This window comes from Anser brachyrhynchus (genome assembly GCF_964034855.1).
Source record: "Anser brachyrhynchus genome assembly, chromosome: 6".
NCBI classification, from domain to species: Eukaryota; Metazoa; Chordata; class Aves; order Anseriformes; family Anatidae; genus Anser; species Anser brachyrhynchus.
Window position 1 is genome coordinate 45,301,909 of NC_137700.1, and position 27,518 is coordinate 45,329,426.

The 27,518-nt window shown below is 47.9% G+C and overlaps 2 protein-coding genes across 2 annotated transcripts in view; both read left to right on the forward strand.

Annotated features, from left to right (window-relative positions):
• LOC308197366 (uncharacterized protein) overlaps positions 1-27,518 on the forward strand; it is a 43,074-nt gene that overhangs the window by 13,724 nt on the left and 1,832 nt on the right. Inside the window, exons 15-33 of the mRNA XM_080597695.1 lie at positions 332-432; positions 1,674-1,785; positions 1,906-1,958; positions 2,058-2,135; positions 2,210-2,442; positions 2,619-2,706; positions 12,875-13,074; positions 13,176-13,310; positions 13,394-13,444; positions 13,574-13,633; positions 14,960-15,011; positions 17,650-17,741; positions 18,573-18,829; positions 18,970-19,024; positions 19,376-20,802; positions 23,721-23,773; positions 23,873-24,257; positions 24,434-24,521; positions 26,351-27,518. The exon at positions 26,351-27,518 is cut by the window's right edge and continues 1,832 nt beyond it. The gene's annotated coding sequence lies outside the window, so the exon portion shown is untranslated. The remainder of the gene's footprint in view (positions 1-331; positions 433-1,673; positions 1,786-1,905; positions 1,959-2,057; positions 2,136-2,209; positions 2,443-2,618; positions 2,707-12,874; positions 13,075-13,175; positions 13,311-13,393; positions 13,445-13,573; positions 13,634-14,959; positions 15,012-17,649; positions 17,742-18,572; positions 18,830-18,969; positions 19,025-19,375; positions 20,803-23,720; positions 23,774-23,872; positions 24,258-24,433; positions 24,522-26,350) is intronic.
• LOC308197364 (uncharacterized protein) lies at positions 3,504-12,653 on the forward strand. Its single transcript, XM_080597692.1, has 3 exons — positions 3,504-8,550; positions 9,445-9,516; positions 9,898-12,653. The coding sequence occupies exons 1-3, from the start codon at positions 7,807-7,809 to the stop codon at positions 11,125-11,127; spliced, it is 2,046 nt and encodes a 681-aa protein (XP_080453818.1). The 5' UTR covers positions 3,504-7,806; the 3' UTR covers positions 11,128-12,653.

Below are 27,518 nucleotides of genomic sequence, written 5' to 3' on the forward strand. Positions count from 1 at the left end.
AAAAGGGCATTGGTTTTGGTTTGGTAGTCTATTGGTCCCACCTCTGGGTGACTCCTCTTTTCCGGGGACGAAGAAGATAGTGGGGACATCCTAGTTGGCCTCTGTGGTCCGCCTTGAGGATGGATTGTGACCCCTGAGAATTAAGTCCAGGGGCAAATACTGTGTGTTTGGGGGTGGTTGGCAGGGGAAGGCGGGCAGTTGTCTGGAGTTGGTCTATCTGACTTCAGTAGCAGAGCAGGTCAGTGGACTACTGTTTTGTTTTTGAGGTGGGTGTTTCACTAGAAGAAGTTTGGCTGGTGTGCCAGTGCCTGATGGCACTTTATTTCTGCAGGTGAAGAGGAGCCTCGTGCCGGAAGCAATGTCCTGGCTAGCCTTCGTGTTCCTTGATGAGGATGGAACCTGCCTCCCATCATTCCCAAGCTAAGTTGCGGGGCAAGTGCTATGTTTGCTTTCGGGTTTTGAATGCACACATAGGGCGAGGGTCTGTGCTTTTAAGTCATTACTGTGGATGGGGCCTTTTAGGATTGATCACGGTCAGACAGTGTGCGGGGGCGTGAGATTCTGTCAGGTAGGGCTTGAGCACGTGCCAGGCAGGGCAGTTCCAGCTTGGTGTCTGTGTTCTGTGTTGTCTGTGCTGTGCTGTTGCTCCTGGTGCTTGGCAGGCCCTGGGGAAGCCTTCCTGAGGGTGTCGAACACTTGACCTCACTGGAATAATGCTGATGCTCAATTGGAAGCTGAGCATTTCTTATCTTGCAGTGGGAGCCTAAAGAGATCATTTCTTCTGTGCGTGTAATTTTTTTGTATCAAATGTTTCTTGATGCGATCATCATATGTTACGCGCTCCTCAAATCTTGATATCCTCATTGCCTTTTTCCACTGGACAGATTAGATGGGCAACTTGTTAGCCACACCAAAGGTCCTAAATGCTTGTTTCATCATCGTAGGGCTGATCTGAGCACTTCTTGACTTGCAGTCGCAGCTTAAAGCGCAGATGTATTTCAGGTCTTGTGCATCATATTCTGTTTCAGATGGCATCTGTTTCCATCCTCGCTGTTGCGGAAGTCATGTGGGCTTCATCAGGAGCTCTGTCTTGGGAGTTCATTTCCGAAGCATTTTTCTTCTGGGGTTTGCACTCCCCATCCTTCTGGTCTCTTGCCTTGAAGGCAGGCTTTTTATGCCTCCATCATCCCAGTTCTGGCAGTTGCTTCCAGTCGCATGTCGTGACATTTGAGTCTCTCCTTGGGTCTGCTGTAGGGCACCTGTTCTGACTTGCTGTTGCTGTAGGGCTTCCCTCTGGGAGTCCTCTTTTTTTTTGCGCCTTGTGTTCTGTGTTTTGTTCGTAACGTTTGTAGCGTGCCTGTGTGTGTGTGTTTGGCCTGGAGCTGTCCTGCCTGGCAGTTAGTGATGGTAGCTAACGTGGCGGTGTACTAATACATTGTCCGGAGTGTTTTGGCAAAGACATCAGGTCTGCCTCTGGGCACGTACTGAAGGGCAGCTGGCACAGAGTCATCTCTGTGGTGTTTGGCAAATGTGGAGGGGGAGACTTGAGCTGCTTGCGAGCAGCTGTTTGCATAGTGCTTGAGTAGTGCTAGAGGAGAGGTCTGTCATTGAATCTTGAAAGCTCGCAGATACGGGGTTTTGATTTTTTGTTTGTATTTCGTTCCCCTCCCCAGTAGAGGGGTAAACCTTAGGAGGAACTGGTCACAGGAAAGAGCTCCTTTTGGAACTGTCAAGGACTCGGTAGGCAACCCGGTGACTGTCTTGATCTACTTTCCAGGTGCTGAGGCAAGGGAGCTGCTGCTTTGAAATGATAAAATTAGCCATGGGGTCCCTTGTGTGGTTGAGGGATGGGTGCTAATGCTGGCATCTGAATGATTACCTTCTGACTGTTTTCATTTGTTAAAGCTGAAACACAGCGTACGACCTGGGACTTCACGACCAGAGCTGGTTTTGGCAAGGTGAGCGATGAACAGATGCAGCAGTTATTTTAGGGGTGCGGTTGTCACTGCAGTTACTTAACTACACAAAATACAGTTAAAGTCCTGTTTATATTCCAGAGGTGTTGTAGCTGGCTTAAGAGAGCAGATGGAAGCATCTGCCTCGAGGGCAGGTGAGGGGGCAGAGTAAGGGAGCAGGTGAGAGTACCTGTCCTAGCTGTGCTGCGGCTTCGGATGCTGCCGCGGCCTATGCTTTTCTTTTTCTTTCGCAGGTGCCTCGCACAGACTCAGAGGGGCCAAGCTGCACTCTGAAGAGCAGCACGAGAAGGGCAGGCTGGTCGTGAGTGGGGTTGGAGCAGAATGGCCAAGTTGCGCAAGGTGACTGCGAAGGGTATCCATCTTGCTTTGCAGGTGCCATGGCAGGCTCTACACAGAAGTGGCTGAGGATTTGAGAAGAGGTTACAGAGCATCAAGGAGCGGCACGTGCAGTGACGGTTTCCAAACGGTATGGTTGCTTTCTCTTCTGTTGGTCAGGTGCCACAGGCAAGGTGGGCTGTGACACTAGTCTTTAGAATCGGAGCAAAGCAGGTCACTGGAATGCCGCGGGGCATCTGAGAAGGGTGTTTTAACAGAAAAAGCTTGTCTGGCATGGCAGTGCCTGATGGCAGTGTGTTTCCACAGGTGAAGAGGTGCCTGAAGCCCCATCCTGTCTAGCCTGCGCACACCTCGCTGAGAAGGAAAGCCGCTTTCCAGTAATTCAGAAAGCCAAGTTACGTCTTGGCCTCGAGCATCTGGAGCGTGTGCCTGTGCTTTTGGGCCTGTCTGTAGCATTTGGCACCTGCATTAGTACTTTCTTGGCGTATGTTTAGGCATTTGGGGCCTGTGTCTTGGGGGGAGGGTTGAGGCCAGTGTTTTGGGGAGGTGTGGAGCTGCTTGTACACCTTTGGGACTTGCATCTGGGGGGGGTTGGGAGCTGCTTGTACACTGCAGGGACTTGCGTTTGGGGGGGGCTGGGGCCTGCCTCTGGGGGGGGGACAGTGGTTGTGAGCTGCTTGCACACCCTTGGGGCCTGCATCTGTGGGGGCTTGGTGCCTGCGTCTCTGGGGAGCGGGGGGGTTCAGAGTTGGTTGTACAGTATAGGAGCCTGTGTTGGGGGGTTTGGGAGCTGCTCGTACACTGGAAGCCTGGGATGGGGGGGGGAGGTTTGGAGCTGCTTGTACACCTTTGGGGCTTGCATCTGGGGGGGGTCGGGTGCTGGTTGTACACCTTTGGGGCCTGCCTCTGGGGAGGGAGGGTGGGGAGTTGCTTGTACACCTTTGGGGCCTGTGTCTGGGGGGGCTTGGGGCCTGCGTCTTGGTGGGGGGGGGTTGGAGCTGGTTGTACACCTTTCGGGCTTGTGTCTGGAGGGGGTTGGGGCCTGCCTCTGGGGGGGTGGTTGTGAGCTGCTTGTATACTGTAGGGGCCTGCTTGTACACCTTTGGGGCCTGAGTCTGGGGTGTGGGTGCGGGGGCTGGGGCTGGGGCCTGGGGCCTGCATCGGGGTGGGGTGGGATCCCGTTCATGGGGGGCAGGTTGGGAGCTGCTTGTGGACAGTTGGGGTCTGCATCTGGGTGTGGTTGGGGCCTGCGTCTGGGGGTGGGTTGTGGCCTGCTTGTAGACTTCTGCAGCCTGCGTCTGGTGTTTGGGGGCTTTTCTGTAGCGTTTGGGGCTTGCATTTTGGCTTTGGGATGTGTCTTGAGCTTCTGGGGCCTAGCTGTAGTGCTTGGGGCCTGCGTCTGGGGCTTTTCTGTAGCATTTTGGTCGCATGTTTGTGATTTGGGGTCTGTATCCAGGGTTTTGCCTTTTTTGTAGTTTTCAGCTTTGTGTCAGTTTCTTTGTGGGTTGCCTGGGGTTGGGGCAGTTTGGGGTTTGGATCATTAGTCAGTGTCATTAGCGTCGGGGGGTTGATATTGTTAGTAATAGAAGAAGAAATAATACAATATTGTTTAGTATGTTACATTTGCGATGTACTGTTCCGAGGCTGCGCTTGGAAGATACAAAATATATGTGCAAGGGTAACATGAGAATGCACCAATTCATGATGAGGAGTAAGGAGGATTAAAAGAATGCTCAATTTGCAAGACATCTAGATAACTGGGGCTTCTTGGACTCTGGGAACTGGGTCAAACCAACCTTGCGGTTTGGACTGAGACCAAGGGCTCAGAGAGCATGCGTGAGAAGGAAAGGTTAAAAAGTTCAACTCTGATGAAGACATCTTACTTCATCCCGACGACCACCCGGACGACCACCAGAGAGTGATACGCAAGCGCAGAAGGACTGATAAGATAATTAGCATACGAAGCGAGGCTAGGTGGAGCTAGGAAATGAATATGCATAGATGAGTTGTGAAACCTAATGCATATGTAGTATCTTAGGAGATAAAAGAGAACTAAGAAAACAAATCAGACGAAGTTAGATTTGGGCAGGCATGCCCCTAACTTCCGGCGCCTAATAAAGCACCTTCATATAATCACTTTGTGGATTATGTGTCTTCATGAACGCTAACATTTTGGCGACCCAGGTGGGACCTCGTGGGCACTGCTGAGGCGGCTCGCGAACTGATCACGCTCCAGCCGGCACCGAGGAGTTTCTCGGGGAGCCATCGGCCGCGACCGACCCCCGCTGCTCACAACGTACCTCTGAAAGGGTAAGAAAAAGGTGCTTTCTGGTAATCGGTACCGATCTGGTCTGGGAGCCTGCCGGTCAGACGCGGCGAAAGCCACGCACGGTTGGGCTAGGGAATTCCCGTGGTAAGCCTAGGCGCCGTCCGTCAGACAGTCGCGAAAGCGCTGCAGGTTCGGCATCAGTGGTCTGGTTTTGCTGCAGGCTCAGCATCTGGTTCGGTTCGGTAAAAGCTATAGCTGATAATGGAAAAACTTAAAAGTATTCTGGGCGGTAATGCTTCGGTACCGCGATCCTCCCCTTTGGGCTGTTTATTAGCACACTGGAAGGAGGGGTGTTTCGGGCAGGAGTCACGAAAGGGTAAACTGGTTGATTACTGTAATGTTTGGTGGCCACAGTATGAACTAGAAGATCAAGAAAGTTGGCCAGAAAACGGAACCTTACAGTACAATACTATCTTACAATTAATGTTATTTTGTGAGCGAGAGTGCAAGGGGCCTCTCTGTGTGCTTGCGTGATTGTGTTGTGAGTGAGACGCAGCATCGCTGCGAAGCGAGTGCGGAGTTCCGATCCGCGGTTCCGTATTCTCCGCGAGGGGAGCGGCCGGAGATGAACGAAGCGCATGACAGACCGAAAAGAAGTGCTGCTTTATCCAAATGCTGATTGGTGGTGCCCAATACACGGGCCCGGCGGTGTATCTTGCAATCCTATTTCGTTCTTAAATGTTTTGAGTGTGACAAGGAGGAAGGTGGGAACATTATCTAAGTAACAGTTTAAAAGTTTCGGTATATTTGCAGTGGCGTTTGGTCGGTTTCCCAAGTATCGGGGGAAGGGGGCTGACTGATTATCAAAGCGGTAGAATGGAGAGCCACTTCTTTGGTGGTTCGGGCCTGAGCCCTGAGAATTTGGTAAGAAGGGGGAGAGCGAATTTATTTAGGCCTCAATACCTTTTAAACCCCCGTCTTGATGGATACACAGGAGTGATTCCTTGTTTTGTGTAGGCTTACTAACAAAGTGCATGAGAAAAATTAGCATTCGGCTTGAAATTCGGCCTTGTTGAAATGTAAATTTTGTGGAAAAGGTGGTATTGTTTGTCTAGAAGACGGAAGGCTGAGTGCTTCAGGTGTTTTTCCGAAGTCCTGTGGATTTACGATTGGAACGGGGCTCATTAATAATCTGAAATAGTGAAGTTTGTATGTGGAGTTTAATCCCAGAGAATTGGGACATTTGAGAAGACTAGGAAAACATAGTAAAAACCTGCAATAAAAAGGTTTGCGTGGAAACTGAAACAAGGGACAGTAATTAATATAAATAAATAAAAGGGAATGGGAAATCAAGGAAATGGGTAATATCCAAAACAAAGACGTTTTAAAGAAAGCCTCCTTGGGTGTATATTGGCACATTGCAAGGATATTGTCGGAAGGGGGAGTGGGGGGGGCGCGGAAAGCGAGAGGATTTCCACTAAGTATTGCAATCAATTGTGGCCACTATATAAACTAAATGGCCGCTTTATGGATCAATCGACTATAACAGTGTTTTGCAATTAATGTTTTTGAGGAGAGAAGGAAAATAGGATGAAATGTTGTATACTGATATGTTTCAGCATCTTGGAGGGAAAAGGTATGGAATTAAGTTGGCCCCTGACTGAGCCTTTGGTGTTGGCATTAGAAAAGTACAGGCTGGAAGAAGATAAAGGAAGTGTTAAAAGGGTTGTTGAAGGTGTTAAAGGCTGTGTGGCATGTAGTATTTAACAGAGCTGTTTGAAGTTGAATGAGCAGGGGAAGAGGATGTAGGAATGTTAATAGTTCCGTCTCAACCCGAGGCTGAGATCTCTAAATCGTGGTGTGAGCCCTCTGGGGCAGGGGGACCGTGATGGGTCCGGGAGAGAGTTGTCATGGAAACAGAAAAGCAGCTAACTCTTAAAACAACCTGAGTTCCTGTGTGAGCTCAGATTGCCAATGGGACCGCTCAGGGAACTTTCAACCATTGCATTCCCCTGACCGACCCCCCCCCCCCCCCCCCCCCCCCCCCGAGACCCTTACCACCCCGGAAATTATGTAAATACCAAAATCTGGTTAAATTGGGAATTGAGAATCTGTTCCAACAAGGTCCAAAAGAAAACCCTATGGAATTTTTGAATTTTTGGACCAACTTTGAAATGCAATGGAAAAAAAAAAAAAAAAAGACAGAAAATTTGGACCTGGCTTCAGAAAACAAACAGAGGCAATTGGCTAGCCTCTTTCTAGGGCAATCAGCCCCTGATATCAGAAAGAATTTGTCTTAGGCTGCAGGATAAACTTACAACAGTCAGAAATGACGGGGACCTGGGGCATCTACCCTAGCAGGTCCACTAGTTGAAATAAAGCTAGGAAACGAAGAGAGAGGCTTGAATTTTTTGTTGTTGTTGGTTACAGGAGCTTCTTTCTCTGTGTTAATTAGTCTGTAAATGTAATAGGAGCAACATATTCAGTGTTAAATAGTTTAAAAGGACGATTGGGAACTAAGACAACTACAATAATTGGAGCCACAGGGAAGGAGGAGGAACGGCCATTCTTACAACCCCTTGATTTGCGTTTTGGGGGTAAGGAACTAACCCATGAATTCTTGTATGTACCAGAATGCCCGATTCCACTCTTGGGACGGGATCTATTAGCTAAATTAGATGCAACAATAACCTTTGAGGATGGAGAATTAATAATGAAGGTACCTGAGTCCAAAGTAGGACAAATCCTAATGATCAAAGATAAACCCTTTGTTAATATTCCAAGAGAAGTAGAAAATGCAGTTATACCAACAGTATGGGAAACAGATGTACCAGGGAAGTCGAAACTGGCACAACCGGTAAAGGTGGAATTAAAGGAAGGAGCCAAACCTGTTCGAATCAAACAATATCCACTTAAGATAGAAGCTAGGCAGGGGACAGTGAAAATTATTGACAAATTTCTCAAACATCAGATTCTGGAAGAATGTAAATCGGAATATAATACTCCAATTTTTCCAGTAAAGAAGCCGAATGGTGAGTATAGATTGGTACAAGATCTTAGAGCAATAAATGAAATAACAAAGGACATTCACCCGGTAGTGGCTAATCCTTACACATTGTTAACATCTGTGAGAGAGATATATAAATGGTTTACTGTGATAGATTTAAAGGATGCCTTCTTTTGCATACCTCTTGATAAAGATAGTAGAAAATTATTTGCCTTCAAATGGGAAAACATATTGAAGTTTTTGTACCACATATGGTAACAACTGTTTTAGAACAAAAGGGGGGCCACTGGTTATCACCCAGCCGAATGATGAAATATCAGACAATACTAACTGAACAAGATGACGTAACCTTGAAAACAACTAACCTGTTAAATCCAGCAGTATTTCTAGGAACTGTTCCAGAAGAAGGACCGTTGGAACACAACTGTGTGGAAATAATTGAACATACCCATGCCAGCTGCGAGGATTTGAAGGATGTACCCCTTGAAAGGTATGACTGGGAACTTTTTACTGATGGTAGTAGTTTTGCGGAGAATGGAACACGATATGCAGGGTATGCAGTAACAACCCTGAAGACAGTAATCGAAGCAAAACCTTTACCACCTGAAACATCAGCACAGCGAGCAGAACTGATAGCCCTAACTCGAGCACTGGAACTGAGTAAAGGAAAGATGGTAAATATTTGGACAGATTCAAAGTATGCTTTTGGAGTAGTCCATGTTCATGGAGCATTATGGAAAGAAAGAGGGCTGTTGTCCTCACAAGGAGCCAATATAAGATATCAAGAGGAGGTGTTAAATTTGATAAATGCGGTACAAAAAACAAAACAAGTGGCTATTATGCACTGTAAAGCTCATCAAGGAGGAACCTTGAAAATATCAGAAGGGAATCGGCTGGCAGATCGAGCAGCTCGACAAATTGCTCGGGAGGTGTGGAATGTAATGGCTTTGGTACCACTTAAGGTAGGCCCCACTTGTCTTAATCTTCCCAAGGAACCAAGATATTCACCAGAGGATGAGAAATTAGCAAATCTCCTAAAGGCCCGAAAGAACTCTGATGGATGGTATGTAACCACTACGGGCCAGGTAGTAATACCCCCCTTGGTGATGCGAGAAATACTTCAGACAAGACATAATGAGTGTCACTGGGGTGCAGAGGCAATGGTAACATTTTAAAACGTAGCATTATCTCTACACATATGTTAACAATGGCAAAATCAGTAATGTCAAAGTATGAGATTTGTCTGAAAAATAATCCAGTAGCAAGAAAACATGCTGAAATGGGAAGAGTTAGAGTAGGAATAGAACCAGGAGATTACTGGCAAGTTGATTTTGTAGAGTTACCTAGGACTAGGGGATGTAGGTATTTGTTAGTAGGGGTTGACACCTTTTTCAGATGGCCAGAAGCCCTTCCCTGTCGCACCAATCAAGCTAAAGAGACAGTAAAATGGTTACTGCGGGAAATCATTCCGAGGTTTGGGGTACCATTAGGAATATCCTCGGATAGGGGGCCGCACTTTGTTTCATCTGTGGTTAAAGACGTAAGTCGGCTATTAGGAATTTCTTGGAATTTACATACTGCATGGAGACCCCAATCTAGTGGACAGGTAGAAAGGATGAACCAAACTCTAAAGGGACAGATCAGTAAAATCTGCCAGGAAGCCAAAATACAATGGCCACAAGCTTTCCCTATAGCTTTACTGAGAATAAGGATAAAGCCAAGGAGTGGAATGTCAGTAAGCCCATACGAGATTACGTAAGGAAAGCCTTATGAATCCCCAGAACCAAATCCTAATATGCATATAACAGGGAACCAGGATGTTTATAATTATGTATTGTCTCTTGGTAAAACTTTAGCTCAACTTCGAAGTGTTCTGGTGTGGAACCGACCGTTGGCACTGGAAAATCCTGTCCACGACATTCAGCCAGGTGACCGAGTGTACATTAAAACTGGAATGAAGAACCCCTGAGAGAACGGTGGGCTGGACATTATCAAGTATTATTGACTACTTTTAAAGGTAGAAGGGGTGGATGCTTGGATTCATTATACTCGGGTGAAAAAGGTTCCCGAATTTTGGTCAGTGCGAGCAATCGGAGATACAAAACTACAGATGAAGCGCGTATAACCATACAATGTTGGGGTTCTTAACAACAGTAACGATAACAGTAATTGTTTTGTGTAAATACCTTGTAATTGGGTTCCTAGAAATACCAGAAAAATATAAGAAAGAGGAAATATTCAGAGGAGAAAATGTTACTTTGGAATGTGGAATGCACAACGATAAACCAATAACAATTAGCTCTCTACAGGTGGTCTGGGAAAAAATAAGTGACTCCGGACAGAGCCAGGAAATATACGTAGACACAACCAGGGACAATACAGGATTGAAGGCTGGATGGAAGGGGAAGGCATACGTAAGTAAAACCATAGAATTGGGCCAACAACTGAGAGGAGCTACCACCTTAACCCTGTTTAGTGTTACTAAAGTCAACAAAGGAAATTACCGGTGCGTGGTAACACATGAAAATAGCACAGATTACGGGATAAGAGAAATATTGGTATATCCGAAATTGAATAAAGGAATATTGGTAGCCCACGGAAAAGGATCTAGAAGAAAAAGAGAGGGCCAGGTACCATGGACACAAGTGGTACAGATCCCACCTAGGCAACCATCAGAGAATTTACTGGTAGGATTGATTAAAGATTTTGCCATAATGAAAGGAACTGATAGAATTACTGCTTGTTTGCCCATCCCAAAAGCAACGGGGGACCCGCTTGAGTGGGGTATAATAACCTCCCCACTGCCCCAAGTAAAAGGAAATGAAACAATTCAATGTAAAGAAGTGAAAGCTCTAGAGAGGATAAATGTTACACAATACTATAGGAAACTGAGCCCCCCAACATCAAGGTCTGAATGTGAAAAGAAGAAGAACTACCATTTCATAACGATAGGCAGATTTAAGAATGTGGGACAGTGTTATTACGACGAACTATGTGTAGTAGAAGGAGTTAGAGAAAAGATTGTTTGGGAATGTCAAGAGAAAAATGAGCCAAAAGGAATGAAAGGGTGGGATAGTGATTGGACAGTAAGTTTATTGCAGAAATTCCAGTATGGAGGGAATACATCATGGTGTATTAAATGGCAGGGAAAGCAGAATGGAACTGATCAGTTTTATACAGTAAGCCGGGTTGATAGTAGTGGTAGACAAGAGTCAACAAAGGTAGCTTGGTGGACTTGTGAGAAGAAATATACTTGCGACAGTAATAATGAAGATATCGAGCACTTACTTCCGGTATTGATAGCTCTTAGGGCAGGATGTGCTTGCCGAGGAATTAAGTACAATTCGGAAAGAAATAGCCAGGCTAGTCAAGTCGCAGTGGATTGTAGCTATAGTACCATACAAAGTCCAGGACAATTTGTATGGGCAGCCAGTAATGGAACTTGGACTACACACCCACCGATAGATGGGGAAGTAAAAGAAATAACTCTAGGACTCCCTCCCCACACTGCGTCCAATATGGAAAAAGTCTCCTTTTAAGAGAAAGTTGGAAACCCTACAAATTAGTAGGGCAAAAAGAAGTTTAGAAGAAGGGGCAGATGAAGATACATGGCATGAACCCTCGGATGGAGTAAAATTCAGTTGGGCGTTAGAATCTCTATTTGCACAGGTAGCTACTTATCGAAATAGGGAAATGATTTATAAACTTATAGGACAAGTGAGTAGGCTTGCGAAAGCCACAAAAGAAGGCTTTAGAGACCTTAATATCCAACTACAATCTACAACTAAAATGGTGCTACAAAATCGATTAGCATTAGATACACTGTTATTAAAGGAACATGGAGTATGTGGATTTCTAAAAGATCATATTGATCATTGCTGCATCCACATTCCAAATGTGACTATTGATGTAGAACATGACATAGAACAACTGGCTCGAGTGGAACAAGATGCAGAACAGGAAGAGAAAGATATGACAACAAGCTGGTTGGATAAAATTTTAGTGGATGGAATATTAGTAATTGGGTTAAGTCCTTACTGGAGACAATAATTATATTGGTGATTGTAGGGGTACTAATTTGGTTAACATTTATAATGCTGAAAAGTCTGATTCTAAGGAAGACAACCTGGAACCGGACAGTGATGCAAACTATTGCTCGGTAAATGGAACCACATCCTCAATATCCTCCACCGGCATCTAACAACTTTGGATTTCAGAGAAAGAATCTGAGGAACCCAGGAGGTGAAATGGAATGAAAACCGAATAGACAAGATCAGTTTCAGATCAAGTTAACCCAACCAGAAGAGCGAATGTAACATAAAGCAGAAGTGGTGGACTTATGAAATGTTGTGACAATCCTGATCTTTGTAATTTCCTTGATTCTTAATGATGTAATTTTCCGTGGTTATATTATTGGTGAGCACTGAGTGTAAAATATTTTAGTTAGTTAGTGAAAGCATTTGCCCTCCTCAAAAGGAGTGAAATGCTTTCAAAGGGGGGAAATGTTAGTAATAGAAGAAGAAATAATACAATATTGTTTAGTATGTTACATTTGCGATGTACTGTTCCGAGGCTGCGCTTGGAAGATACAAAATATATGTGCAAGGGTAACATGAGAATGCACCAATTCATGATGAGGAGTAAGGAGGATTAAAAGAATGCTCAATTTGCAAGACATCTAGATAACTGGGGCTTCTTGGACTCTGGGAACTGGGTCAAACCAACCTTGCGGTTTGGACTGAGACCAAGGGCTCAGAGAGCATGCGTGAGAAGGAAAGGTTAAAAAGTTCAACTCTGATGAAGACATCTTACTTCATCCCGACGACCACCCGGACGACCACCAGAGAGTGATACGCAAGCGCAGAAGGACTGATAAGATAATTAGCATACGAAGCGAGGCTAGGTGGAGCTAGGAAATGAATATGCATAGATGAGTTGTGAAACCTAATGCATATGTAGTATCTTAGGAGATAAAAGAGAACTAAGAAAACAAATCAGACGAAGTTAGATTTGGGCAGGCATGCCCCTAACTTCCGGCGCCTAATAAAGCACCTTCATATAATCACTTTGTGGATTATGTGTCTTCATGAACGCTAACAATATGAAGGGTTAGGGTTGTGGTTAGAGTTGTTAGGGTTAAAGGGAATAAGGATTTTAGGGTAAGGGGATCAAGGTTGTGGGAATAAAAATGTTTTTGCACAGAGTTACGTTGTTTAGAGGGAAGGAAGGTGGTATTGAGATATGCTTGCAGTGATAAGAAAGCTTAACAGACCTTGTGAAATGCAGACAACCAGAATCCTTAGAGCAATTGGTTGGAAATCACGGTGTAAGAAACATTACCACCTCAAAGAGGAAAACAGTCAAGGAAAAAAGAAAATTGACTTGTAACAGGCCAGCAGCTGTGTATTTTCAGTGAAGCACTGGATAGATTGTGAACCTGGATTACCCAGTCAATGGGGAAACTGAAGCGAAGAATCTCAGAGCTGGTGAGGAGCTGAAGTAAAGGAGCTGGGAAGAGAGAGGTATTGCAGCAGGTACGCTGTGGCTGTGAGGTGCCTCAGAGTGTGCTTTTCTCTCGTCTCTGCAGGGGCTTCATGCAGTCTTGGACAGGGAAATCCCCGTGTCACGGAGCAGTGAGGGAAGGTGAGAGTTTTTTCAGCCTGGTGATCCCTTATCTGAAGCGAAGGGAAGACATTCAGGTGTTTCCCTCTGAGGGTCTGAGGTGAGGCTGTTTGGGACAGAGGAGCAATGTGGCAGGTGGTTGCTTGCAAGCACAGCGGTCATTTTGTCCTTCTGTGTTCCCAGGTGGCATGGGTGGTGGTGGCCGTTCCTTTCGAGCTTGGATCTAACTTGCAGGTACAGAGGCAAGTGGACTGCTGTTTTGATACGAAAACATTAAATATGGGGTGACTTCTGTTGTTGAGGGATGGGTGCTAATGCTGTCAGCTGAATGTTTGTCTTCTGACTGTGTTTTCCTTTGTTCAGGCTGAAACACAGTGTGCAGTACAGGACGTCACGACGCGAGCTACCTCTGGAGTGACTCTGGTGAGTGATGAACAGAGGTAGCTGTTATTTTTGGGGTGCGGTTGTCGCTGCAGTTTTTTTAACTACATCAAATAGAGTAAAATTCCAGTTTCTCTTTTAGAGGTACTCTAGGTGGCTTCAGAGAATGGGTGGAAGCATCTGCCATGTGGGGTAGGTAAGCGGCTGAGGTAAAGGAGGGGATGAGAGTAACTGTCCTGAAGGTGCAGTGGCTTTTATGGCTGTGGTTGCTTTCTGTTCTGCTTATCAGGTGCCACAGGCAAGGTGGTGGGCTGTGATAGTCTTTGGAATAGGAGCAAAGCAGGTCACTGGAATGCTGTTTGGTTCCTGAGACAGGAGTTGTAGAGGAGAAAAGCTTTCAATATTCAAAGCTGAAGCAAAAAAAAATAAACCACAGCTGCTGCTTCTCCTCTTTCTACTTTCTTGTGCTTTGCCCCTCCCCTTTCCCAGGTGATTGGCTTTGGGTTCCAGGGAGGGCCTGGTGGTCATTGAGTCACAGGCATCCCATCAGAGAGCTCATTCTGCCTGGGCTGCTCTTTGGGGTAAGTGCTTTGTTTTTCCTTCAGTGAGTTGCAGGTTTCTTTAGGTGGTTAAGAGTCTATGGACTGATGCGTTTCCAAGTAGAGACCGGTACGCCCATCTTTGTGAGGTAACAACTAGTAGGATCTGTTAGAGTAAACCAATCTAGTAATAGGTGCCTGTATTGCATGCAGCTCTTCTTCAGGTGAGTAATTGTTATAGCGTGTTTACGGATAGGATGGCAGTGTTACTTTGTGTGTTTACTTTGTGGTTCTGGGTCCGTTATGATTTTTGCCAAATTGCGGGGCTTACTTGTGAGTCTTTGCCTGTATGTCAAATATTATCAAAGTTACAACCTCGGTGGCAAAGTGATGGAGCAGGGTTTAGGAGATAAGTATCATCGAGGCTCCCTGTGTAAGCATGTGTCTGAAAAGAGCAGCAGTAGGCGTGTAAGGGGTAGTCTTTTTCAGGGTTAGGGACAGTTTGTTATAGTCTTGGAGCTTTTGCCTGTGGTTTGTGTGGCTGTAGAGTCTTTAGACGTTGCAGCCTTCTAGATTTTCAGTGCTTGGAATTCACGTAATAGAGGCGTGCTTAGGATGTGTTGCCGGCTAACTCGTTTTTAAGAAATGGTGGGGTACGGTTCCTCGACCGCATAAGCACGGTAGCATTACCAAGAGACTGAGCAGGGTCCCCTTTTTCATCTGTAAAGGGTAAGTCTGTGATTGCTGCCATCTGGGCACATTTTTGTGCCCATCACTGCAGTTAGTTTACTACATCAATTAGAGTAAAATTCCAGTTTCTCTTTTGGAGGTGCTCTAGGTGGCTTCAGAGAATGGGTGGAAGCATCTGCCACGTGGGGTAGGTAAGCGGCTGAGGTAAAGGAGGGGATGAGAGTAACTGTCCTGAGGGTGCAGTGGCTTTTGCTGCTGTGGTTGCTTTCTCTTCTGTTTATCAGGTGCCACAGGCAAGGTGGGCTGTGATAGTCTTTGGAATAGGAGCAAAGGAGGTCACTGGAATGCTGTTTGGTTCCTGAGAAAGGTGTTGCAGAGGAAAAAGGTGGTCTGGCGTGGCAGCTCCTGATGATGGTGGTCGTCTTCAGTAGGTGGAGCGGTGCCTGAAGCCCCATGCCGTGGAGCCTGAGCACGCCTCGCTGAGGTTGAAGCCTGCTTTCCAGCAGTTCCCAAAACTGTGTTGAGGCTGAAATAGTGTGTCTGTGTTTGGGCTGGGGTTGCACATTGGTGAGTGTAGGGATGAGTTTTAAGTCGGTACAGCAGAGGGCCAGGCTCCGTTGTCCTGTAGTGTGTTTTGACCCATCAGCATAGCCTTTTGGTTTTCAGATAGCCTACTCAAGTACGTGATTTTTCCTGCAAGTGATGTTATTACATGGAATTTATTTTTTTTTTTGTTTTGGCGTGTGATCTGTTATGCTCCCAGATTTTTCTTTCTATATAAATAAAGGTTTGAGCTAATTCTAGCTGAAAAAATTTCAGTTACTTGCTTGGTCATATTGTCCTTTCAATATTCAAAGCTGCAGCAAAAGCATGGGTATTGTTGTTTCTAGAATCACCCCAGTTCTCTTGTCTGCAGTCTGCATGCTGTTGAGCTAAACCAGATTTAAAAAAAAAACAACACAGTAAACAAACAAGAAACAAACCACCACAGCTGTTGCTCCTGCTCTCTTTCTACTTTCTTGTGCTTTGCCCCTCCCCTTTCCCAGGTGATTGGGTTTGGGTGCTGGGCGGGGCCAAATGGTATATGAGCCCCAGGTATGCCATTAGGGAGTTCATTGTGCCTGGGCTGCTCTTTGGGGTAAGTGCTTTGTTTTTCCTTCAGTCAGTTGCAGGGTTCTTTGGGCAGGTTGGAGTCTATGGATTTCTAGATTTTAAGTGCTTGGAAATCACTTACTAGAGGGATATTTAGCAGAGGTTGCTGGCTCACTTGTTTTTGGGATGGTGGGATCCACTTGTGTTTTTGGGTTATATTTGAATCTCTAGACGTATGAAGCCACTTGTGTAACTCTCCAGAGGACTAAAAAGAGCCTGATTACACACTACAAGAGGCTTGACCACGTAGGCGCAGTATTACCAAGAGACTGAGCAGGGTCGTATCAGAGTTACCTTTTTCATCTGTAAAGGGTAAGTCTGTGATTAGCCCTGCTGGGGCTGCTGTGTGTGCATGGCTTTTTGGCATTTGTGGTGCTCAGTTGTTTTTTTTGTGTGTGTGTGGTATTACTTTTTTTTTTTTCTTTTGAGAGCCAAATAGTGTGTGCGCTGAGCGTGGTTGGCAGGAGGAGGTGGGGAATTGTCTGGCAGGGGAGCTGTTCAGGACTGGTAGGTTTGGTTTCTAGGAGCGTGCGGCATCCTTCCTGTGCGATGCCACTGATTGTTGGGCAGGAACGTTCCAGCTCGTGTGTCTTAAACAACGTAGCTTGTGCAGTGTGTGTTGTGTGGCCCGGGCAGAGTTTGCCGTGCGCTGTGAGCGAAGAATCTCAGTTCGAGCTGGTGAGCAGCTGAAGTAAAGGAGCTGGGAAGAGAGAGGTATTGCAGCAGGTACGCTGCGGCTGTGAGGTGCCTCAGGGTGTGCTTTTCTCTTGTCTCTGCAGGGGCTTCGTGCAGTCTTGGACATGGAAATCCCCGTGTCACGGAGCAGTGAGGGAAGGTGGGAGTTTTATCAGCCTGGTGATCCCTTATCTGAAGCGAAGGGAAGACATTCAGGTGTTTCCCTCTGAGGGTCTGAGGTGAGGCTGTTTGGGACAGAGGAGCAATGTGGCAGGTGGTGGCTTGCAAGCACAGTGGTCATTTTGTCCTTCTGTGTTCCCAGGTGGCATGGGTGATGGTGGCCGTTCCTTTCGAGCTTGGATCTAACTTGCAGGTACAGAGGCAAGTGGACTGCTGTTTTGAAACGAAAACATTAAATATGGGGTGACTTCTGTTGTTGAGGGATGGGTGCTAATGCTGTCAGCTGAATGTTTGTCTTCTGACTGTGTTTTTCTTTGTTCAGGCTGAAACGCAGTGTGCAGTACAGGACGTCACGACGCGAGCTACCTCTGGAGTGACTCTGGTGAGTGATGAACAGAGGTAGCTGTTATTTTTGGGGTGCGGCTGTCGCTGCAGTTTTTTTAACTACATCTAATAGAGTAAAATTCCAGTTCCTCTTTTGGAGGTACTCTAGGTGGCTTCAGAGAATGGGTGGAAGCATCTGCCATGTGGGGTAGGTAAGCGGCTGAGGTAAAGGAGGGGATGAGAGTAACTGTCCTGAGGGTGCAGTGGCTTTTATGGCTGTGGTTGCTTTCTCTTGTGCTTATCAGGTGCCACAGGCAAGGTGGGCTGTGATAGTCTTTAGAATAGGAGCAAAGCAGGTCACTGGAATGCTGTTTGGTTCCTGAGACAGGAGTTGTAGAGGAGAAAAGCTTTCAATATTCAAAGCTGAAGCAAAAATAAATAAACCACAGCTGCTGCTTCTCCTCTTTCTACTTGTGCTTTGCCCCTCCCCTTTCCCAGGTGATTGGCTTTGGGTTCCAGGGAGGGCCTGGTGGTCATTGAGTCACAGGCATCCCATCAGAGAGCTCATTCTGCCTGGGCTGCTCTTTGGGGTAAGTGCTTTGTTTTTCCTTCAGTGAGTTGCAGGTTTCTTTAGGTGGTTAAGAGTCTATGGACTGATGCGTTTCCAAGTAGAGACCGGTACGCCCATCTTTATGAGGTAACAGCTAGTAGGATCTGTTAGAGTAAACCAATCTAGTAATAGGTGCCTGTATTGCAAGCAGCTCTTCTTCAGGTGAGTAATTGTTATAGCATGTTTACGGATATTGTGGCAATCTTACTTTGTGTGTTTGCTTTGTGGTTCTGGGTCCCTTATGATTTTTGCTGATTTAAGCCAAATATTATGAAAGTTATAACCTTGGTGGCAAAGTGATGGAGCAGGGTTTAGGAGATAAGTATCATCGAAGCTCCCTGTGTAAGCATGCATCTGAAAAGAGCAGCAGTAGGCGTGGAAGGGGTGGTCTTTTTCAGGGTTAGGGACAGTTTGTTATAGTTTTGGAGCTTTTGCCTGTGGTGTGTGTGGCTGTAGAGTCTTTAGACGTTGCAGCCTTCTAGTTTTTAAGTGCTTGGAATTCACGTAATAGAGGTGTGCTTAGGAGGTATTGCCGGCTAACTCGTTTCTAAGAAATGGTGGGGTACGGTTCCTCGACCGCATAAGCACGGTAGCATTACCAAGAGACTGAGCAGGGTCACCTTTTTCATCTGTAAAGGGTAAGTCTGTGATTATCCCTGTTGGGGCTGCTGTGCATTCATGGCCTTTTGGCATTTGTGGACCTGAGGGTTTTTTTTTCCTGGCTCTCGTCACTGTGTTTGAGTCCTCTGCAAGGAGCTGTACTATTTGCATGTCCACCACGGATATGACCTCCTCTTTTTGTTTCTTGTAGCCCAGGGCATGGGCACGGACACTTGAATGAGGCACGAGGGTGAGTGGACGGCAGTGTGGGCCCTGAGTTGGTCAGTGGATTGTGTTGGTCTGCTTTGCCTGTTATGCAGGCTTTGGAAGCACCTTGCGACAGCAGAGTACATCTCCTGCCACGTTCCTGAGGCGCGCCAGGCGTCAGCGGTTCCAGTTCCTGAAATGCTGGAGATGCTCGGAGCACAAGAGGAGCTGGGAGCGTGATGCATCTCCTTGGGATGTTAGGTGAGCGAAGCGGTGGTACTGGGTTGGGGAACGTGGGTCTGGGGCTTCTTGGCTGTTGGGGTAGGGGAAGAAAGAAGAGGAGTGGGTATAGACTGTTTTGTGGATTTTCACGTTTGTTTGTTCTTTCTCCTTGGTCTAAGCTATGTGACCTTGGCTCAGCACAGTAAATGGAAGCGCTAAGCCTGGATCGGGAAGGTGAGTGGAGTACAGTTGGGAAAAGGGCATTGGTTTTGGTTTGGTAGTCTATTGGTCCCACCTCTGGGTGACTCCTCTTTTCCGGGGACGAAGAAGATAGTGGGGACATCCTAGTTGGCCTCTGTGATCCACCTTGAGGATGGATTGTGACCCCTGAGAATTAAGTCCAGGGGCAAATACTGTGTGTTTGGGGGTGGTTGGCAGGGGAAGGCGGGCAGTTGTCTGGAGTTGGTCTATCTGACTTCAGTAGCAGAGCAGGTCAGTGGACTACTGTTTTGTTTTTGAGGTGGGTGTTTCACTGGAAGAAGTTTGGCTGGTGTGCCAGTGCCCGATGGCACTTTATTTCTGCAGGTGAAGAGGAGCCTCGTGCCGGAAGCAATGTCCTGGCTAGCCTTCGTGTTTCTTGATGAGGATGGAACCTGCCTCCCATCATTCCCAAGCTAAGTTGCGGGGCAAGTGCTATGTTTGCTTTCGGGTTTTGAATGCACACATAGGGCGAGGGTCTGTGCTTTTAAGTCATTACTGTGGATGGGGCCTTTTAGGATTGATCACGGTCAGACAGTGTGCGGGGGCGTGAGATTCTGTCAGGTAGGGCTTGAGCACGTGCCAGGCAGGGCAGTTCCAGCTTGGTGTCTGTGTTCTGTGTTGTCTGTGCTGTGCTGTTGCTCCTGGTGCTTGGCAGGCCCTGGGGAAGCCTTCCTGAGGGTGTCGAACACTTGACCTCACTGGAATAATGCTGATGCTCAATTGGAAGCTGAGCATTTCTTATCTTGCAGTGGGAGCCTAAAGAGATCATTTCTTCTGTGCGTGTAATTTTTTTGTATCAAATGTTTCTTGATGCGATTATCATATGTTACACGCTCCTCAAATCTTGATATCCTCATTGCCTTTTTCCACTGGACGGATTAGATGGGCAACTTGTTAGCCACACCAAAGGTCCTAAATGCTTGTTTCATCATCGTAGGGCTGATCTGAGCACTTCTTGACTTGCAGTCGCAGCTTAAAGCGCAGATGTGTTTCAGGTCTTGTGCATCATATTCTGTTTCAGATGGCATCTGTTTCCATCCTCGCTGTTGCGGAAGTCATGTGGGCTTCATCAGGAGCTCTGTCTTGGGAGTTCATTTCCGAAGCATTTTTCTTCTGGGGTTTGCACTCCCCATCCTTCTGGTCTCTTGCCTTGAAGGCAGGCTTTTTATGCCTCCATCATCCCAGTTCTGGCAGTTGCTTCCAGTCGCATGTCGTGACATTTGAATCTCTCCTTGGGTCTGCTGCAGAGCACCTGTTCTGACTTGCTGTAGGGCTTCCCTCTGGGAGTCATTTTTTTTTGCGCCTTGTGTTCTGTGTTTTGTTCGTAATGTTTGTAGCGTGCCTGTGTGTGTGTGTTTGGCCTGGAGCTGTCCTGCCTGGCAGTTAGTGATGGTAGCTAACGTGGCGGTGTACTAATACATTGTCCGGACTGTTTTGGCAAAGACATCCGGGCTGCCTCTGGGCACGTACTGAAGGGCAGCTGGCACAGAGTCATCTCTGTGGTGTTTGGCAAATGTGGAGGGGGAGACCTGAGCTGCTTGGGTGCAGCTGTTTGCATAGTGCTTGAGTAGTGCTAGAGGAGAGGTCTGTCATTGAATCTTGAAAGCTCGCAGATGTGGAGTGTTTTTATTTTTCTCCAGTCCTAGATAAACCTTAGGAGCAACCGGTCAAAGGAAAGAGCTCCTTCTGGAGCTGTCAAGCTCTCGTTCGGCAGCTCGGTGACTGTCTTGATCTACTTCTGAGGTGCCGAGGCAAGTTGTCTGTTGTTTTGAAATGATAAAACTAGACATGGGGTCCCTTGTGTTGTTGAGGGATGGGTGCTAATGCTGGCAGCTGAATGATTACCTTCTATGTTTTCATTTGTTAAAGCTCAAATACAGCGTACAACCTGGGACGTCACACCCAGAGCTGCTTTTGGCAAGGTGAGCGATGAACAAATGGAGCAGTTATAGTTGGGTTGCGGTTGTCACTGTCACTCGAAGTGTCCCCTCTATTCTGTTTTAGAGGTGTTGTAGCTGGCTTAAGAGAGCAGATGGAAGCATCTGCCTCGGGGTAGGTAAGCGGGTAGAGGTAAGGCAGCAGATGAGAGTAACTGTCCTAGCTGTGCTGCGGCTTAGGATGCTGCCTTAGCCTATGCTTTTCTTCCTCTTTCACAGGTGTCTCGCACAGGCTTAAAGGAGCAAACTGCATTCTGAAGAGCTGCTTAAGTAGGGGGGCTGGTCATGAGCTGGGTTGGAGCGGAATGGCCAAGTAGCACGAGGTGACTATGAAAGGTCTCTGTCTTGCTTTGCAGGTGCCATGGCAGGCTCTTCACAGAAGTGGCTGAGGATTTGAGATGAGGCCGGAGAGTGACAAGGAGCAGCACGTGCAGGGATGGTTTCCAAGCGCTGCGGTTGCTTTCTCTTCTGTTTATCAGGTGCCACAGGCAAGGTGGGCTGTGACATCAGTCTTTAGAATGGGAGCAAAGCAGGTCACTGGAATGCCACAGGGCATCTGAGAAGGGTGTTTTAACAGGAAAAGTTTGTCTGGCATGGCGGTGTCTGATGGCAGTGTGTTTCCACAGGTAAAGAGGTGCCTGGAGCCCCATCTCATCTAGCCTGCACGTGCCTTGAGGATAAAGCCTGCTTTCCAGCAGTGTGGAAAGCACCACCAGTCTGTGGTGCCGGCCCGGCCGAGTTGGAGCATGTGAGCAGCTGAAGAAAAAGAGCTAGTGAAAGAGAGGTATTGCAGCAGGTAGGCTGTGCCTGTGAGGTGCCTGAGGATCTGCCTTTTTTTTTTCTTTTGTGGGTGCTTCCTGCAGCCTTGGAGAGGTGAATCCCCACATTGTGGAGTGCTGAGGAAAGACGAGAGGGTCGTCAGCCCAGTCAGTGTCCCTAAGCAAGGTCCCCCTAAGGCAAGTCCTTGAAGTGTTTCCCCTGGTTTAGCAGGTGCTGCAGCAGGCCTTCCTCAGAATCTGCTGAGGGTCTGAGGTGAGGCTGGGTGGGATAGAGGAGCAGTGTGGTGGGTGATTACTTGAGAACACAACGATCATTTTATCCCTTTGTTTTCCCAGGTGGTGTGGGTGATACTGGTTGTACTGTTGGAGCTTGGACTCAGACAGGAACGGGTGAGCACAACCGTATGTTGCTTCAGTGGTAGTCAGTATTGCGGAGGAGGTGGGCATCAGGGCCGGTGTGCTAGTGAATGCTGGTACGCTGTTTTTGCAGATGATGATAAGCCTGGCCATGGACTAAGATGTCTCAGTGTCTGTGCATTTCTTGAGGTGGAGGGAATTTACCATCCAGCAATCTGAGAGCTAAGTTGAGGGGCACCTGGTATTTGCATATGTGGTGTGGCTGATGGGAGCTGGGAGCCGGAGCAGCATGGAGCCAGCCGGCTGAATATACTTGGTGCCACTGTGAGGGTGGTTCAGGCTGCTTGAGGCTGGGTCACCAGGCTAATAGAAGGAGCAGGGGGTATTTTGTAGTGTGAGTGTATGTGCCAGGCAGGACAGTTCCCATCTGTTTATTTGTCTTGTAGTGCTGCTTCTGCAGTGTGTGTTCTGTGTCATGCACTCCTCGGGTCTTTGTGTCAAATGTTTCTTGATGTGATCATCATGTTACGTGCTCCTCAGGTCTTGATATCCTCATTGCTTTTTGCACTGGACAGACTGGAAAGGCAACTTGTTAGCCGTACCAAAGGTCCTAAATGCTTGTTTTGTCATCATGGGTCTGATCCGAGCACTTCTTGTATTGCAGACGCAGCTTAAAGCGCCGATGTGTTTCAGGCCTTGTGCATCATATTCGGTTTCAGATGGCATCTGTTTCCATCCTCACTCTTGCAGAAGTCATCTGGGTCGCATCAGGAGCTCTGTCTTGGGAATTCATTTCCTAAGAGATTTCTTCTGGGGTTTGCACTCCCCATCCTTCTGGTCTCTTGTCTTAAAGGCAGGCTTTTTATGCCTCCATCATCCCAGTTCTGGCAGTTGCTTCCAGTCGCATGTCGTGACATTTGAATCTCTCCTTGGGTCTGCTGCAGGGCACCTGTTCTGACTTGCTGTTGCTGTAGGGCTTCCCTCTGGGAGTCCTCTTTTTTTTTGCGCCTTGTGTTCTGTGTTTTGTTCGTAACGTTTGTAGCGTGCCTGTGTGTGTGTGTTTGGCCTGGAGCTGTCCTGCCTGGCAGTTAGTGATGGTAGCTAACGTGGCGGTGTACTAATACATTGTCCGGACTGTTTTGGCAAAGACATCCGGTCTGCCTCTGGGCACGTACTGAAGGGCAGCTGGCACAGAGTCATCTCTGTGGTGTTTGGCAAATGTGGAGGGGGAGACTTGAGCTGCTTGCGAGCAGCTGTTTGCATAGTGCTTGAGTAGTGCTAGAGGAGAGGTCTGTCATTGAATCTTGAAAGCTCGCAGATACGGGGTTTTGATTTTTTGTTTGTATTTCGTTCCCCTCCCCAGTAGGAGGGGTAAACCTTAGGAGGAAGAGGTCACAGGAAAGAGCTCCTTTTGGAACTGTCAAGGACTTGGTAGGCAACCCGGTGACTGGCTTGATCTACTTTCCAGGTGCTGAGGCAAGGGGGCTGCTGTTTTGAAATGATAAAATTAGCCATGGGGTCCCTTGTGTGGTTGAGGGATGGGTGCTAATGCTGGCATCTGAATGATTACCTTCTGACTGTTTTCATTTGTTAAAGCTGAAACACAGCGTACGACCTGGGACTTCACGACCAGAGCTGGTTTTGGCAAGGTGAGCGATGAACAGATGCAGCAGTTATTTTAGGGGTGCGGTTGTCGCTGCAGTTACTTAACTACACAAAATACAGTTAAAGTCCTGTTTATATTCCAGAGGTGTTGTAGCTGGCTTAAGAGAGCAGATGGAAGCATCTGCCTCGAGGGCGGGTGAGGGGGCAGAGTAAGGGAGCAGGTGAGAGTACCTGTCCTAGCTGTGCTGCGGCTTTGGATGCTGCCGCGGCCTATGCTTTTCTTTTTCTTTCGCAGGTGCCTCGCACAGACTCAGAGGGGCCAAGCTGCACTCTGAAGAGCAGCACGAGAAGGGCAGGCTGGTCGTGAGTGGGGTTGGAGCAGAATGGCCAAGTTGCGCAAGGTGACTGCGAAGGGTATCCATCTTGCTTTGCAGGTGCCCTGGCAGGCTCTACACAGAAGTGGCTGAGGATTTGAGAAGAGGTTACAGAGCATCAAGGAGCGGCACGTGCAGTGACGGTTTCCAAACGGTATGGTTGCTTTCTCTTCTGTTGGTCAGGTGCCACAGGCAAGGTGGGCTGTGACACTAGTCTTTAGAATCGGAGCAAAGCAGGTCACTGGAATGCCGCGGGGCATCTGAGAAGGGTGTTTTAACAGAAAAAGCTTGTCTGGCATGGCAGTGCCTGATGGCAGTGTGTTTCCACAGGTGAAGAGGTGCCTGAAGCCCCATCCTGTCTAGCCTGCGCACACCTCGCTGAGAAGGAAAGCCGCTTTCCAGTAATTCAGAAAGCCAAGTTACGTCTTGGCCTCGAGCATCTGGAGCGTGTGCCTGTGCTTTTGGGCCTGTCTGTAGCATTTGGCACCTGCATTAGTACTTTCTTGGCGTATGTTTAGGCATTTGGGGCCTGTGTCTTGGGGGTGTGTGGAGCTGCTTGTACACCTTTGGGGACTGTGTTTTGGGGGGGGGAGTGTCAGGGCCTGCATCTGGGGGGGGTTGGAAGCTGCTCCTACAATGTAGGGATCTGTATCTGTGGGGGTTGGGAGCTGCTTGTACACCTTTTTGACTTGCTTCTGGAGTGGGTTGGGAGCTGGTTGTACATCTTTGGGACTTGTATCTGGGGGGGGGGGGGTTGGGAGCTGCTTGTACACTGCAGGGTCCTGCCTTGGGCATGGTTTGTAGCTGCTTGTACAGCTTTGGGGTCTGCAGCTGGGGGGGGTGGTTGAGAGGTGCTTGTCCACTGTAGGTGCCCACGTTTGAGGAGTTGGGAGCTGCTTGTACGCTTTTGGGGCCTGCAGCTGGGAGGGGTTGTGAGTTGCTTGTACATGCTAGGGGCTTCCCTCTATGGGGCTTTGGGGCTTGCCTCGGGGGGGGGGGGGTTGTGAGCTGCTTGCACACCCTTGGGGCCTGCCTCTGTGGGGGCTTGGTGCCTGTGTCTGGGGAGTGGGGGGGTTCAGAGCTGGTTGTACAGTATAGGAGCCTGCGTTTGGGGGGGGTTGGGAGCTGCTCGTGCACTGGACGCCTGGGTTGGGGGGGAGGTTTGGAGCTGCCTTGTGCACCTTTGGGGCTTGCATCTGGGGGGGTGTCGGGTGCTGGTTGTACACCTTTGGGGCCTGCCTCTGGGGAGGGAGGGTGGGGAGGGAGTTGCTTGTACACCTTTGGGGCCTGTGTCTGGGGGGGCTTGGGGCCTGCGTCTGGGGGAGGGAGTTTGGAGCTGGTTGTACACTTTTTGGGATTGCATCTGGAGGGGGTTGGGGCCTGCCTTTTGGGGGGTGGTGGTTGTGAGCTGCTTGTACACCTTTGGGGCCTGCGTGTGGGGGGGAGGTGGGAGCAGATTGTACACTGTTAGGGCCTGCCTTGGGGGGGGGGGTTGGGGCATGTGCCTTTGGGGATGGGGTTGGGAGCTGCTTCTATGCTGTAGGGGTCTGGGTCTTGGGGGGTTGGGGCTGTTTGTACACCTTTGGGGCGTGCCTCTGGGGAGGGCGGGGAGTTCCTTGTACACCTTTGGGGCCTGTGTCTGGGGGGGGTTGGGGCCTGTGCCGGGGGGGTTGGGAGCTGCTTGTACGCTCTAGGGTCCTCTGGCAGGCTTTGGGGCCTCCCTTTGAGGGGGGCAGTTGGGAGCTGGTTGTACACCTTTGGGGCCTGAGTCTGGGGTGTGGGGGCTGGGGCTGGGGCTTGGGGCCTGCGTCTGGGGGTGGGTTGTGGCCCGCTTGTAGACTTCTGCAGCCTGCGTCTGGTGTTTGGGGGCTTTTCTGTAGCGTTTGGGGCTTGCATTTTGGCTTTGGGATGTGTCTTGAGCTTCTGGGGCCTAGCTGTAGTGCTTGGGGCCTGCGTCTGGGGCTTTTCTGTAGCATTTTGGTCGCGTGTTTGTGATTTGGGGTCTGTATCCAGGGTTTTGCCTTTTTTGTAGTTTTCAGCTTTGTGTCAGTTTCTTTGTCGGTTGCCTGGGGTTGGGGCAGTTTGGGGTTTGGATCATTAGTCAGTGTCATTAGCGTCGGGGGGTTGATATGAAGGGTTAGGGTTGTGGTTAGAGTTGTTAGGGTTAAAGGGAATAAGGATTTTAGGGTAAGGGGATCAAGGTTGTGGGAATAAAAATGTTTTTGCACAGAGTTAGGTTGTTTAGAGGGAAGGAAGGTGGTATTGAGATATGCTTGCAGTGATAAGAAAGCTTACCAGACAACCTTGTGAAATGCAGACAACCAGAATCCTTAGAGCAATTGGGTGGAAATCACGGTGTAAGAAACATTACCACCTCAAAGAGGAAAACAGTCAAGGAAAAAAGAAAATTGACTTGTAACAGGCCAGCAGCTGTGTATTTTCAGTGAAGCACTGGATAGATTGTGAACCTGGATTACCCAGTCAATGGGGATACTGGGGAGGGTCCTGGTCACCGAGAGGAAAAAAAAATTTATAAAAACTGTGTTATGGAACTAGTAGGTAGTTTGTGGGACGCCTGCCATTGCAATTGTGAATAAAAATGCTACTTCACTGAGATCCTTGCCTGAGCCTATGTTATTGGTTACAGAGTGTTTCTAACAAGGTGTTACAGTTTTAAGGTTTCAGGGCTAAGGCACTAGGGTTGGGTTTCAGGGTTAGGGTTTCCAGGGTTTAGGGTTAGGATTTTAAGGTTGTTAGGGCTGGAGTTATAAGGGTTAGGGGTTGGGGGTTGGTGTGTTAAGGTTTTAAAATATTTTGTGGTTTTAGTGTTGATAGGGTTTTTAGGGTTAGGGTCTTAGGGTTTTAGTTATGGTCAGGTATTTAGAGTTTTAGGGTTTTAAGGTCTTAAAAAAAAAAAAATTAAGGTTAGGGTCTCCAGGGTTAGGGCTTTGAGAATCTTTACTTTTTGGGTTAGGGTTTAGAGGGTCTTAATTTTTAGGGTTAGGGCTTTTAGGCATAGGTCTAGTGTGGTAAATTTTATCGGGTTAGGACTGTAAGGGTTTTTAGGGTTAGGGTTTCTAGGGTTTTTTGGGGTAGGGGTTAGGGTTAGATCCGTGGGAGCCGTAGTGTTAGGGGTCAGGGTTCTTAGTGGTTAGGCCCAATATTAGGGTGAAAGGCCAAAGTAAGAGGGGGGGAGCCCCCCAAAATTGAAGGGTTGAAGCCCCAAGTTAGGGGAAGGAACGTCAAAATTGTGGGGTCCCCCAAAATTGGGTGGAAGAGCTCTTAATATTGGGGGAAACCCAAAAAACGAGGGTGGGGGACTCTAAAATTGGTTGTGTCCCCCCCAAAATTGGTTGTGTCCCCCCCAAAATTGGTTGTGTCCCCCCCAATTAGGGGAGGAACCCCCAAAAGTGGG

Coding starts and splice junctions, on each gene's coding strand:
- LOC308197364 (XM_080597692.1), top strand. CDS start 7,807: ATGGGAAAACATATTGAAGTTTTTGTACCACATATGGTAACAACTGTT. Junction 8,551..9,444: donor TGGCTTTGGTACCACTTAAG/GTAGGCCCCACT, acceptor GTAAAACTTTAG/CTCAACTTCGAAGTGTTCTG. Junction 9,517..9,897: donor TGTCCACGACATTCAGCCAG/GTGACCGAGTGT, acceptor AGCTCTCTACAG/GTGGTCTGGGAAAAAATAAG.